We start from the raw sequence: 13663 nt of genomic DNA, 5'->3' as shown, positions 1-13663 counted from the left end.
CAGATTTTAGCCTCCCAATTGAATAATTAAAAAAAAACAACCATTATCACCAGATGGGCATTGGCAGATCCTTTGAACAGATGTTGGGTGTGATGGATCTGTGGAGCTAGTGGAGGCACCTCAGATCCTCTAGGCCTGAACAAAAATGATTCAGTTTATTAGGCAATAATATTGGTGATAAAGTTTAATGATATAAACTGGAATGAAAGCAAATGACATCCAAAAATGATTGGAAAAAACCCAAAAGCAGACCAAAACCATCACAGTTTTATGTGGAAGGAAAAACTGATGGACTTTGCCATTTTGCCAGTATGAAACTTTCATGGAAGATGCATATTTGAGCATATTCTTGCTGTGGAGTATATGAGAGCATAAGTGATATTTATGGATTCTTATGTGAACCTGCCTCTGTGTGTGTGTGTGTGTGTGTGTGTGTGTGTGTGTGTGTGTATAGTATGCTAATCTCTTCTTTCTTTTACAGCAGCCACAGTATTTCCTAGTCCAAGTTCTGATTTGGAAAGTAATGGAACAGATACTTTCAATGGTAGTCAAGTGCTTGCCTGGATCCTTAGTTTGGAAAAGGTAATTTCACTCAGTTTTGTATGGACTCATAAGAAAAAGCAGGTAAACAAATGCCTCTTAGATTAATAGAGGAATCTTCCAAATAGGAAGAGTATTCCCGTTTGGAGTAATACCTCCGGGAGATTCTTTTCTTAGGAGCTCTTTGATAAAAAGCTTAATTTTGAGGCATTCTAAATTCCTTAAGGTCTTGGATATTTATTTACTTCCCTGTTAAGTCCCTTAAATGAACTTAAGGTTTTCATTTAGTAAAAAATAGGGTGGCATTACATGTGATCTTTTAATTTCCTGAAGCAGGAAAGAAAAAATGCTGTATGAAAGCAGATGAAGCTTTAACACCCATCAGACTTGCTGCCTTATCTATACTAATAATGCTTTTGGAAAAATTAGACCTATAAAAAATATCTCCCCAAAGTAATAAAATCCCTTTCCTTAGCGTGGTTTAAAGCGCTTACCTCTGGATTTCCGTCTGTTTACCAGTCTTCCACTTTAAGATTCCAGATTGCAAGATGATAAACATCATTTCTATCAGAGGTGTAAACTGACAACCTATGGGCTATATGTGTATGTGTGCACATATACAAGGATTTTGAGAAATTGAATTTGAATGCCTTTAGGCAGAAGAGCTACTCTTCTGTCAGCTGCAATCCCCACTTTTCCTTATTGTCTTTTATCCAACCAGATTCATACATTTTTTTTTTTTATAATTTAAGCCATAGGTATTCCTTTTATTTTTTATCTTTTATTTTTTATTTTTTTAATTTATGGCTGTGTTGGGTCTTCGTTTCTGTGCGAGGGCTTTCTCCAGTTGCGGCAAGCGGGGGCCACTCCTCATCGCGGTGCACGGGCCTCTCACTATCGCGGCCTCTCTTGTTGCGGAGCACAGGCTCCAGATGCGCAGGCTCAGTAATTGTGGCTCACGGGCCCAGTTGCTCCGTGGCATGCGGGATCCTCCCAGACCAGGGCTCGAACCCGTGTCCCCTGCATTAGCAGGCAGACTCTCAACCACTGCGCCACCAGGGAAGCCCCCAGGTTCATACATATAAGTTATTCGGCTGGCCCATGAGTCCTGCTTTACGTGTTCTTCAGAAATGAAGAGGAGATCATTTTTAATATTTTGCCATGGAGAGACTACTTCTCTCTCTCTCGCTCTAACTATCTATCACACACACACATAAGAATTTTTAATAATATATCCATGTCTTATGTAGTAGACATTTCTTCCATCTGAAACATAGGGACATAACTCTGGTCTTTATTCATATTCCTGTGACCATAACCACTGCTGCTTGATATGTGTCTGTTAGTTCCCCTTGAATTAACATTCTGTATACCTGAGGCATCTCGATAAACTTGTTTATGTCAGTAAGCCAAAGAACAACACAAAAATGTATGTCAGGAAAAAGCACCATACCTGTCAAGGCAATTCTGCCAGTGCTGGTTGAAATATAAGACTTCCAGAGTCAGTCCAGTCTAGATTTGGAAAGTCTAGTTTATATAATAGTTGAGGTACCTAAAGCACCCTGTGTAGCTGAGGAAGCCCTGCCATGTGCCCACGTAATTCCAGTATAAAGCCTCCACAAATCATGCTAGGGTGCAAAGTAGGGAAAGTTATTTTATTCCATTCTATTTCTTGTATATTGGTTCCTAGAAGCAAACAGCCTTGCATTGTATCAGTTAAATTCTTTAATAGCTGGAATAGCAGTGCTAGTCTCAAAAATACCACTTTGTTGTATTGAAACTCCCAGGTTCTCTTTCTCACACGGAATAAAATTTCAGAATTTTGTGAGGCAGCACAGAGTCATGTATCCGATGGAGATAAGTCAAAAATGAATTTTCTATGTATAGATACATATTTTCAGAGTAGTTGGAGCAGAAAAGGGATGTAAAAATTAGGATCACATATTGATGCCTCTGTCAGCAATCTCTCTGATTCCTTTTTCTTTCTGTGTACTGCTTTCTGCAACCCTTGCAAGAATAAGTAGAGAAATCATTTTGGGGTGAGTTTATATGTAATGTTAAGAAAGAGATGTGGATGAATGACTAGAAGACCTGGCACCTAGAGTATCTCCTGGAATAAGTGGAGCCTGTCTTGTTTCATTACATTTAGAAGTTGAATCACTGGAAGGTAGAGTGTAGATTTTGTGATATAAAGGGAGGATGAAGTTAGCTAGCCCTCTCCTCACAGGTTATAATAATTAATTATTAGGAAGGATGCATTAAATATTGCAACTAACTGTAATTGGCTCTATAAATATCTAAACAACTTAATGGTGAGTGTGATCAATATTATAGCTGAAAACAGTGCTGCATCTGTTAACTCGTCTGTACTGTGAAATATATGGGGGACTTCCGTTATAAAAATGCTTTCCAATTATTGCCTTTGATAATTATATGCTTGTATGTATTTTCATATATGTGTTTTCTTTTTTCTTTATATGCATAATTCTTAAATGAAATAATTGCTTTGCAAATGAAACACAATCAATCCATGTTTTTCCACTTCTCTAAACAAACACTGTTGGTCTTGAGACTAGACTCTGAAGCTCTTCCTTTTTGGAAGTCTTCCAAAGATCCTGGCCAGTTTCCCATGAAGTGTCACAAATTATCAGGACACCTAAGTCTCTGCTGTTAAATGTCCAGGAAAAGCTTAAGATTTTTAAGCCTGAAGATTTTTGTGAGACAAGATCTAGTACATTTAGGTTGTCTAGTCAGAGACAGGAAATGTGTTCAGTTAAAAAAATGATATGCAAATCTTTTAAATCATAAAGGTGACAGGAGTTACCACATTCACACATTCTCCCAGTGACTTTTCATGGGTAAACCCAATGTATGTTAGTGTTAACTTAATAGTTGCTATAATGCAGGACCTTAAAATGGCTATTATGTAGACAGGTCAGTTTCCTTGAAGACTAGGACACGTTAATATCTATATTTACTAACATTATTATACCACTCTTCTCACACACATTGCTTTTACAGCAAAATTCGACTTCAGAAGATATACGAAGAGAACTGTGTGAGAGCTATCCAAGATATACTGCTGATTATGCCTTCTCTTGGACCACTCTAGGGAAAAATGTTTTTAACATATTTTGCCTGTCCAACATGACCCTTTTAGAGTCTTCTCTCCAAGAACTAACAAACCAGTTCTCTCAGGTGAGTGTAAATATGTTAACGTGATCAAGATCTCATAAACAATAGTAGGAAGTGTATTGTTTCCATTCTCGTATACACAAAGTGACTCAAAATGAATCAAAGAGCAAATGCATAGCCCACATGGACTAGGAAATGCTGACTGAAATGTTGGCTCACCTTTGGCATGAATTCCTCGCACAGAGATTCACATACAATGTCTAATTCTAAGTAATATGTCTATTTGCTATTTAAATGTGCAGGATTGAAATTATGTTAATTTTGAACCAAAAATATTGCATTATGGTTAACGTGAAGACATCTTTGTAGATGAAATTTGACTTTGCCCTATGGTGAATGAAGATTGACTGTTTTCTCTGAGATATTTTATTTAAGTGAGATTACTCAGGATACAATGTAAGTTTAATAATTAAACTGTCAGAGCCTTATAACTCTCAGAAGTTAGAATAATGGATAATCTTTAAAATGTTTCTTCTAAGGTCAAACCCAATTTACAAATTTGATTTTTTTATGAAATAATATAATCCCTCTTTCCCAAATATTATATATTAAAACCAAGAACTTTATAATATGGAGTGCTAATGACTATTTTTATATGCTAGTCTTAAATTAAGATGTGAAAATAAGACACTGATAATTTTCTTTTATGAAACTCCACATACAATGAAAGTTCACAAAAATATTCAGAATTCTCTCAAAATTTTATAAACAGGAATAAATGAAACATGTCCACATCTAACATTTTTCCCCTTGATTCTCTGAATTTTATTGTAAGTGCAGAATACTTAAATTACTCTTCAGTAATCTGAGTTTTCCAAATGAACTAGATTAGAGACACTGTTATAATAACCCCAATCCAATGTAGAGCACTTAAAATTCTATCTCAGCAAACTCAGCCGTCACGTAGAATGTGTGGTTAAGAATATGTTGTTCAAAATCACATTTTCAGCGTGAAAGGCCTTGAATTAAGATAGAACAAAAGCCTGACTTTACTAGTATGAATGAGCTTATTAAGAAGATTGTTTTGGGTGGGAATATAATGAAGGTATTAGTTGGGTCCTGTGATTCAGAGCAAAAGTACAGGTCATGGTTTTCATTTATTTGTTTGCTTATAGTACAAGATATGATTATTACATAGGATATTCACTCTAAATCATTATTATAACTGAAGTTCCTTGTATTCCAGCAGAACTTTGGAAATATTTTATTTTGTTAAGTATGTATAATTGTAATAGTAGACATTTTCATATGTTTGTATGTATACATATTCACGCACATATAATATAAAATGTATAAATTTTAAGGGTTTTCTATGCAAATAATAAATAATATAAGGTCTACTAATGGATATAGAGAAGATACGTCTGCAGATACTAAACCAGATCCTAAAGAAAAAGAAAAGTATTACTCTGAAGCTAATTTTATTTTAAGAAATTAATTTTAATTTCCCAAACACAATTTAAAATATTTTGTATAAACAGTTTTGTTAACCAGACATTAAATATGCCAATTTCTAGAACTATAGGAAAGAATCTAATTATGTGTAAGAACATTTGAAATGGTTATAGTTTTTCCAAGTAAAAGATGACTTCAAACTGAATGAAAATCTGAAAGAATTACTTATGTGAAAATCTAAACTTTTAATGTTTTCAAAGGCAGTTAGCCATGTGGTTACAGATGTTGAAATCTCATTTCACCCTGTTGGTGGTTTTATTTTTTAAGCTATCAAGTGATCCCAATAACCAGAAGACAGTGTTTCAGGAAATGGTCAAAGTGCTGTCGTTTTTCTCACAAGTGCAAGAGCAGACAGTTGTGTGGCAGCTTCTCTCCAGTTTTCCTAATGTGTTCCAGAATGACACGACACTAAGCAATCTATTTGATGTTCTTCGAAGTGCAAACAGGTAAGAAAAAGTAAGAATTAAGGGGAATGTTACTGTTCATAAAGAAGTCTTTCTTTTTTTTTTTAAATATTACCTTTAGGATCACTGGTAGGTAGGTAATTTAAACACAGCAAATAATCCTTCAGCACCTTATTGCAAATTTTGGCAACGAAACTAAGTGTATTAGTTAAGCAAAGGAGAAACACACATTGTGGTCATCAGGATTATTGACAGGTTTATGGGGAAACAAGGGGGAACGCTAATCATAACATCTATGGTGTCAGTTGGTATCCCAGAACTTCTGAGAAAGATGGTAGAGCAGGACCAATGGTAGATTGGAACCTTGGCTCAGGCTCACTCAGGGACAACCAGGGCTCTGTGCATCTAGTATTTTAACTGTTCAAGAAGAAAATATTTCATTGGGTTTTGGTTGGTACTACACAGTAAAAAACAACCCCACTGGCTAGAGTTTACACCAAGCCACCCCAAGGGGGTTGGCCTCCCTCACGTGCAGCCAGCTTAAGCCTGCATATTGGATTGGCTTTATTTGACACATATGACACAAAGATTTGAAAAATTTTGCAGAAGAAACCCTTTTAAAGCCTGCGTTCCTCATAAAAGAGATCTGAGCATGGCCAGCATTCAGAGTTTGATGGACACATACTTAGGTTTTGGCTGTCCTGTCTAGCTAATTTGGAAATGTGCGTTACGCAAAACAACAACAACTACATTAACGACTAGCAATTACTGAGTGCCTGTTACATGCCAGACACTTTACTGGACCCTTTATATGTATCACATTGAAACTTACAACAGAACTATTATTTATTTTATAAGTGAGATAACAGAAGGTTATAAAAATTAAATATTTGATGATCATGCAGCTAGGAGGGTTTGAACCTGGGTTTTTTAACTCCAGAACCCAGACTGCCTCTCTAATATGTCACTAAGAGCACAGTGGATTCCATCGCTAATCTCTGAAGCACCAGAAGAGTTTTCTCATCTTCTCTGGTAAGCTTTCCAAGAGTTTATATTTGTTCAAAGACCTTATAATAAGCCCTCATGTTGTTGCATTAATTTCATTTGATTCTCACAACAGTGCTTTGAGATTGAGACTACAGATATCCCCATTTTATAAAAGAGGAAACGCACCCTCATGGAGGTCAAATGACTTCCTCAAGGTTCTACAACTAGTAAGTGGTAAAGCTAGGACCTGAACTCAAGGAATCGGAACCCAAGTCCTGTGCCCTTTCCACGATAACATGTCATAACTAAGCTATTAGAAGAAGCAAGATATTAGGAAATTTGACTTGGTCCTCATTTTGGCTCTCAGGGAAATTTTCACTGACCCAGAATTTTGACACGCGATTCTTTCCCTCCTTTGTATATTCTGTTTTAGAAAACAAACAGGTAAATCAAAAGAGAAAGGGGATTGTCTGAATTGTATAATGTAGCAATGAAAAGAGTCAAGATACTATTCAGACCACAGTAAGATATCACTAACACTCATTAGAATGGGTAAAATTTTAAAAGATGGACAACCCCAGTCAGCGGCAAGAATGTAGAGCAGGGGGCTTCCCTGGTGGCACAGTGGTTAAGAATCCGCCTGCAAATGCAGGGGACATGGGTTCGAGCCCTGGTCCGGGAAGATCCCACATGCCATGGAGCAGCTAAGCCTGTGCACCACAACTACTGAGCCTGCGCGCTGGAGCCCACGAGCCACAACTACTGAGCCCACGTGCCACAACTCCTGAAGCCCACGTGCCTAGAGTCCATGCTCCGCAACAAGAGAAGCCACCGCAATGAGAAGCCCACGTACCGCAACGAAAAGTAGCCCCTGCTCGCCGGAACTAGAGAAAGCCCGCGCGCAGCAACGAAGACCCAATGCAGCCAAAAATTAATTAATTAATTTTAAAAAAACGTAGAGCAAATAGAACTTTCATACATTGCAAGTTAGAGTGTAAAATGATACAACCATTTCAGAAAACAGTGTGACAGGTTCTAATGAAGTTAAAAATAGCTCCATATGATATAGCAGTCTACCCCTGGATATTTACCCGAGCAAATGAAAACATATGCTCACATGAAGACTTGTATGCTAATGTTTATAGCAGATTTATTCATAATAGCTAAAAATTAAGGGAAAAACAAATATCCATAAACAGAATGTATGAAAAAATTAGTGGTTTACTCATACATTAGAATTCTACTCAGTAAGAAGAATAAACAGATTGCTGAATCACACCACAACATAGATAAATCTCATGAATATTATGCTGGCAAAAAAAACCCAGACCAAAAAACAAAAAAGGAACACATACTAGATGTGTAGATATTATGTTATTGACAAAATTAATGTATAGTGTTAGAAATCAGATCAGTGTATCTTGGGAGAACTGTTGGAAGCATGGCAAAACTTTTTTGGGGTGATCCAAATATATCTTAATTAGCATGGTAGTTAAATGAGTGTATATATTTGTCAAAACTCATTGAACTGTAACTTCAAATAGGTGCATCATATTTTATGTGAATTATACCTCAATGAAATTTCATTATTAAACAACAAATAAAAACCAAAAATGCCACAAAATAATACTCACTGGAAGGTGGAAGATCCAAAAAATACTCTCGGGTCAAAAATAAATTAATTAATTAAAAATACGTCAGACATTATTTTGGTAGAGTAAATTGCATAAGGACGTTGCACGGTGACTATTTTAATTCTCTTCAAATTTAAATAAAATTACTGCATTATGCAATAGGGTATATTCTCAGGTAATGTTTAGAATGTTGTAAACCAGTCTACATAATAATGAAAACAGCTTTTAAAAGAAATCCCTTCAAATTATTATAAAGCAAGTGACATTTGACTTTTATCTAACCTGAATAACTTTTTTTTAAAGTAGTTAACTTTTACTTATTTATTATTATTTAATTAACTAATTAATTAATTTAAATTTTTATTGCCAATTTATATACTTGTTTTTTCTAATATGATAGCCTCCTGCCACCTGTGAGATTTTTTAATTTAATAAATTCGACATGTTACATTTTGTAAATTTAAGGTGCACAGTGTATCACATGTGATTTTGAGCACTTGGTGTGCTATTGTTACTAAGGAATTGAATTTTTAACTTTACCTTTAATTAATTTAAATTTTAAACACTGATACTTGATCCAGTTATTAGAAAAACTTTTAATATGTTTGAAACAACATGGGTATGTGAATCTACTTTTCACTGATAATTGTAATGAAATCCAAATACAGATTAAGTACTTTCAATGAAAATTTAGCATCTGAGTTGAGATGCTTCATAAGTGTAAAATATACAGTGAAATTTGAAGACAATACAATAAAAGACAAAATACTTTATTAATATATTTTATATTGATTAGGTGTTGAAATTATAACATTTTGGATGTATTGGTCAAATAAAATATATTATTAAATTAATTTCATCTGTTTCTTTTAACTTTTTTTAATGTGACTACTAGAAAATTAAAAATTAAATATGTAGCTTGCATTATATTTCTGTTGGAGAGCCCTTTATAAACCTTTTTTTAAAGTTAAATCTTCTTTACTATTATTATTAAACTAACAGTATCACTAAAATCTGTAAATTCTTCACAAATGACTGTATTTTATCATCAAATCATTGGTTTATCTTACTCTTTGTTGATCAAGTAATATGGACAAATAAACCCCATAAAAAGGTTTTGAGGTTATTTACACCAGCAATTTTGCAAAGTTGTAAGTTGTTATATAGTTCAGTCACCAAAACCAGATTATATAATGTTACGATTATGACAGAGGTTAGCAAAAATGAGTAATGTCAAAAGTCAAGAAGTGTATATGAAAAAACATACATGATATTCACCATTTATGAGGAAGTTGTGCTGAGGTATGAATCACAAAAACTCCTTTTTAAATTACCTTTACATATAAGGAGACTTGTTTTGGATAACTTCCATTTATATATGATGAAAAGGACAGAAAAACAAAATCAATGAAATGAAATAAAAGTATTTTGATCAATAGTTTAAAGGATTTCAGAGAGGACAATGGTCAGGTGTCATTTTTAAGTCACGTTTTGTTAGAAAAAGATGAATTAAGTCTTCTGACATTTTTATTAATGATATTAATAACAATAATGCTGACAGTTACAATGAGATTGCCAAGTGTTCAGTCTTTGAAGGTGTTACTTTGAGACAACAGATTAGCTGAGTCAAGCAGAAGGCCAAGCTGGGAGAAGGCTGGCAGAGATCTATAACCTCAGAACATTTAACTGGTCTCCATGATGACCAGGGGTCAGAAGTAACTCAAAGTCTGAGAACCAGGAGATTCTTGGGGGCAAATATAAAAATGCCTGAGGTATTGACTGTTATGTATATAGAGCAGAAATGAAAAAAATACAGCCATGCCCCTATGGCCAAACACACAGCTGTAAAAACAAGCTAACAATGCTGTGGGCTCAGTGCAGAAATGTTCTGTCCTCCTCCCCGCCATGTTGGGGCAAAGTGCCAGAGGCAAGACATAAAGTGGAAAGAACATAAATTTTGAAATTAGACAGAACCAGTTCTATTTATTTGGATAACCTCGTGTAAGTTATTTAACTTTTTGAACTTTAGTTTTCCTGTCTATAAAACAAAACAAATGAAAATGACTTTATGGAACTATTAGAGAAGTAAATAAAATTATAAATATATATATGTTTATATATAGACACATATCTACTAGAAACTAGAGGATACTCTTAGCTCTCTAAATGTTTTCATTCACAGCTAGGGAGCTAAAATTAAAATGATCTTAATTTAAATATTAAAAATTCCAAAAATATGGTAGAAAGTATATGCACATGCTGTTCCTGGAGTGAACCTTCAGTTGATTAGGATACATATGGAAAAACTATCACCTAGTATGTGTTACATTTAACTTCACAGTGGCAAATACTTAACAAAGCCTTTTAAGTTACTACTCATGTATATTAAAGCATTGCCTCACAGTATTTGTGAAATTCAGACATACTTGTACAATGCTAACATTTTTAAAATGTGCTAATGACAATAAGGGGATAAAAAAGGCATTTCTTAAGTCACTAGTTGATTTTTTGGAAATATGGAATGAACTCCAGCATAAGTGAATTTGCTGATTGTTCATCCACAGTGTAGACTGCCCATCTTATTAGTAACATAAAAATCATAGGAAGACAGTGCCAGTTAGTCTGGATATTAATTTTGAGCTACCCCTGGAGCAGTGCCTATGGGCCATTTAAGGGATAGAATGCAGTCTTTAATTAGGGCAAGCTCCTTTTTTTTTTTCAAATACATTACCATTTGTTTACCTTTGTAAAGGTAAATATCAAATGCTTAATTAATAATTATTCTTGAAACTGGATCTTTTATCTGGGCTTGATTTTTAATGAAAATAATTTCCAATATTTAATTTTTTCTTTTAATTAAAAAAAAAGTATCCTTTCACTGGAAGCTTCTATTTCTAACCACTTAGTTTTAGGTCTTAACAAAGAAAAAAAAAAAATACTGACATGAAATTCACTTCTTACTTTAAGGCCTTTTAGGTTTTAGAATCCTGGAAAGGTGAAGTGCTCTGTCTGGTTCAAGAACACTTTGTTGGGATTTTGTGCATAAACAGACAAACAAGTAATTAGACGACAAAAGCAGCATCTTGTTTCTTATGTTATAAGAATAGTTTTCTATACTGTAGCTATTTTCTCCTTGAATAACCTTTTGTTTCTGTCTGCAAACCTTGAAATGCAATCTGGTTTAATTGTTTTTCGACTTGTTAGTGCGCTGCTGGCTGTGCAGAAGGTTTATCCACGTGTTACAACTAACGAAGGTTTCAGAACTCTCCATACATCTGTTAAACATCTGCTTTACACTTTGGACTCCCCATCTCAAGGTATTATACTTCCATCTTCCTGTATTCAATTCTGTGTTGCAATTCTGTATTCAGTTCCATTAAAAATAAAAAACGAAGTACAAGTGAAGTAATCAGTTATGGATGGTATTATTCTTAGGTGGGGACATAAGCTACAACTAAATCTGGGTCTTTAGATAACCAAAGTGTGGAGACAAGGAGAAATGGCCAGAAAAGAGGCTGTGACTTTCTAGGATTTTTATTTTGGTAAAAATGATCTCTTTTAGTTATATTATAAAGCTATGTTTATAGTTGGTATGAAAAATAAATATCAGAGTAAGGGAGTAAGCCTCAGCAAGTAGATTTCTACCACTACTTTTTGAACAAAAGCCTACACTGAATCGCAGTATCTTTGCCCTCATTTCCAAATTTTGTCTTTTTAATCAGGATGAGTCTTTGGTAAAAATATACCCCTCAACCAGCCATCTTGAAAATGCATGATGGACATCAGAGCGTGAATAGACCAGTACAGATCTACTGTCACTTATAGGTGTAAGACAAACTATAGCATGTTGCTAGTGAATCAGAAAAAAATCACCTTTGCATATAGAGGATAGCATTATATACCACACACATGGAAATGCACAGACACACACACAGCCATATACAGACAAACATTTAGGGCTATAAGGAATAAATCCCTACTTCCCAAGTAAAATGTTTCGTTAGCATTTACCTCTCCTGAATGAATTTAGAAATAGGCTTTCTCAACTGAGTTTGTCAGCTTTTAAATATGTAGACTTTACCTTTGGATTACTGATAAGTGTCCTGAGAGCATCAGGTCACAACCTGATTGTTTATTACAAGGTCTTTATTAGCTTTCATATGAATAGCAGGTTTGGAAAGGCTTTGAAGACTTCTCGAAGGAGGGTCTAACATACACTTGGATACCAATTTCTGTTAGTCTAGAACATTTTTTTTTAGAACATTTTTTATATCATCAATTACAGAATTAATGACTAGCTTGCAAGATTGACTGTTGTTAAATTCAATGGTCTTGACGAACATTAAAGTTAAAAAAAACTTGCGCTTTTAAAACAGTCCAGACCAGAAAACCAGACAGTACAGTAAAAAACACTAATTATTTCCTCTGTATATTTTTATATTTTCATTTTAAAGACTTGAGAACTTCAAGTTTCTCCTTACCATTCTTTTCCTTTTCATCTTCAGACTCACACCTTGTAATTGTAAAGTAGAGGGATGAAGTTGAAAATTTTTTTACAAAGGACAAAAGCTCCTCAGTGCCTTAGAAGCAAAAGAACCTGTCATTAACTGAGGCGGCAAAACACTTTTTTCTGTTAACAGTATAACTAACTCAATTTTCAATCCTTAACAATGACCATGTCTCATGTCTATGAATATGCTAATGATTTTGGCATGTATTAAGCCATGGCACTGGATAGTCAGGATGACAAGGAAATACATCAAGGAAATGTGTTTTTATTTTTAAAATTAGATGTGCTTATATTTGTTTGTTTTTTAATTTCCTACACATGTGACTTTATCAGTCTGAGGATACCAACACAGTAGCATTAATGTCAATTCCTAAGTCATTAACCCTAAGCCCCTACCTACCTGCCTGAGCAGAAATTTCATGGCCTTTGAAAACTCCTTCCAGGTATTTCTGGGAATCCTTCAGGAAACTCAAACTTGTTTTGAAGTACAGACACCTGCCACGTTGCCCAAGCCACCCATGCTTAGTCTCCATGGCGTTTAGCGGTATTTGTGAACATACTTCTTCCCTTGGCTTTACACTCAGTAAACTGGAGTGGAATGGTCTCTTATAGCAGAGTTGCTTGGGTCCTCTCTAATGCATGACAGGGCTCAGATAGCTTTGAAGGTCTCACTCCTCTCTTTCAAAGAAAAAATAAAAAGGTAGTATTTTTTGTGTCAGTGATAAATGTTTTATTATCTTAAGTCCCTTCTATCATCAAAAACAACTCTATAAGAGATAGTTATTATCCCATTTTGCAGACAAAGAAACTGAGGCAAAGGGAGGCTGGGCACTTTGCCTGTGTTATACATCCAGCAAGTGACTGAACCTGAGATTTAGAGCCTAGATCTGTCTAAGCCCAAAGCCAGGCCCCCAAGCTCTTTGTTAGATGGCCTCACT

The 13663-nt window shown here is 34.8% G+C and overlaps 1 protein-coding gene across 1 annotated transcript in view; it reads left to right on the top strand.

Moving 5' to 3' along the window:
• ABCA12 (ATP binding cassette subfamily A member 12) overlaps positions 1–13663 on the top strand; it is a 186631-nt gene that overhangs the window by 71222 nt on the left and 101746 nt on the right. The window contains exons 5-8 of the mRNA XM_059927396.1: positions 485–600; positions 3562–3738; positions 5458–5636; positions 11420–11532. Of these exons, the coding sequence (XP_059783379.1) occupies positions 485–600; positions 3562–3738; positions 5458–5636; positions 11420–11532 (585 nt within the window). The remainder of the gene's footprint in view (positions 1–484; positions 601–3561; positions 3739–5457; positions 5637–11419; positions 11533–13663) is intronic.

The sequence above is a fragment of the Balaenoptera ricei genome, chromosome 7, assembly GCF_028023285.1.
Source record: "Balaenoptera ricei isolate mBalRic1 chromosome 7, mBalRic1.hap2, whole genome shotgun sequence".
Taxonomy (NCBI): Eukaryota; Metazoa; Chordata; class Mammalia; order Artiodactyla; family Balaenopteridae; genus Balaenoptera; species Balaenoptera ricei.
Note: the sequence above shows the minus strand (reverse complement) of the source record. Positions and strands in the feature narration are given on the sequence as shown.